Genomic DNA, 1436 nt, shown 5'->3' with positions numbered 1-1436 from the left:
AGACAAAAGGTATATATTTGCAAATAGGGTCAGAGGGAGAAGACAAAAGATCAAAACCCTCCCCCCCCACTTCCCCCTTGTATATGCTTCATAGCAATGAATGTGTTGTCTGTAACATAATACCTTGTGCCTTGCAGAATATTCAGTCCACAAATTGGCAGACAATGAGATTTAAACCACCTCCTCCAAATTCAGATATTGGCTGGAGAGTAGAATTCAGGCCCATGGAGGTAAGAAATAAATATGCTCAGTGACATATTCCATCATAAATGGAAAAATACTAGATGTGCTATTCAGTATCAAAACCTTAGTACTTATGGTATAATTTCTCCCCTGGGGATTGCTAGTCTTCTGAGATAAAGTAGACAATAGTGTTTAATCAGATGTGCTATTGGAATGTAGCCGGTGACACTAATAGGAACAGTGAGGGAGAAGCTGGATCTATTTGTTAAACCAGCTCTAAATGAAGCTTTCATACTCTGAGTATCCATCACCTTTCTTCTGAGGTTTTATCCATACTAAACAAGTCTTTATGGCATTGCCACCTTTGTCATGTTGTGTTGTTTTGGGTTTTTGTGTGTTTAACTCAACGGTATAATAGATCTGACATTTGTTTCCCCTCTTCTCCTTTCCTCTCCCCCTGTTCTATAATCCTTTTTCTCTCTCTTTTTACCATAAGCTTCCCTGAGCCTTCTTGGAAGGCTCTTTGTATGAAAAGGTGGCCCTTCAAACATGTAACTTTTTGGTTTCATTTAGAGGGCTGAATTTGCAGAAACTTGTCTGAAGAAGTGTGCACCTGATTTCTTATGTTAAAGGTCTGAGTATGTGAGCCTTGCATATACAGTTCTGCATGCTAAGTACACATGTTCTTGCAAGTCCTTTGAAAATTTGATCCAAGCTGTTTCAACTTGATATTCAGTGACTTTATTTTTTCTGTTTGTAAGCATTCCACTGACTCTGATCCTTTGTTGTCTAGGTTCAGTTAACAGACTTTGAAAATTCTGCATATGTTGTGTTTGTAGTATTGCTAACCAGAGTGATTCTGTCATATAAACTGGATTTTCTCATCCCTTTATCTAAGGTAAGAGTGAAAGCCATTGCATGAATTTTGAAACTTGGGATGCTCTTTCTAAACATTAAATCAGCAGCTGGCAGTGTTTTTGCAACAGCGGGCCAGAATGACCTGGCATGGGTCCAAAGCAGGCGGGTACTGGGACCCACAGGCTAGTGCTAGGACTCGGCCACTGCTGCTGCCACATCTCCCCACTGCCTGGCTTATGATACAGCATTGGTGAAGCTTCTGGATTCATAGATTCATAGGTGCTAGGGTCGGAAGGGACCTCAATAGATCATCGAGTCCAACCCCCTGCATAAGCAGGAAAGAGTGCTGGGCCTACATTACCCCAGCTAGATACACATCTAGCCTTCGCTTGAAG

General features: G+C 41.2%; 1 protein-coding gene across 5 annotated transcripts in view; it reads left to right on the top strand.

Moving 5' to 3' along the window:
* The window catches only part of GCLC (glutamate-cysteine ligase catalytic subunit), a 49765-nt gene that overhangs the window by 34185 nt on the left and 14144 nt on the right, over window positions 1-1436 (top strand). For all 5 annotated transcript variants that reach the window (XM_019537535.1, XM_019537532.1, XM_019537533.1 and 2 more), the window contains 2 exons: window positions 138-230; window positions 977-1081. In XM_019537535.1, the coding sequence (XP_019393080.1) occupies window positions 138-230; window positions 977-1081 (198 nt within the window). The remainder of the gene's footprint in view (window positions 1-137; window positions 231-976; window positions 1082-1436) is intronic.

Source organism: Crocodylus porosus, unplaced genomic scaffold, assembly GCF_001723895.1.
Source record: "Crocodylus porosus isolate Cpor-Errol unplaced genomic scaffold, CroPor_comp1, whole genome shotgun sequence".
NCBI classification, from domain to species: Eukaryota; Metazoa; Chordata; order Crocodylia; family Crocodylidae; genus Crocodylus; species Crocodylus porosus.
Note: the sequence above shows the minus strand (reverse complement) of the source record. Positions and strands in the feature narration are given on the sequence as shown.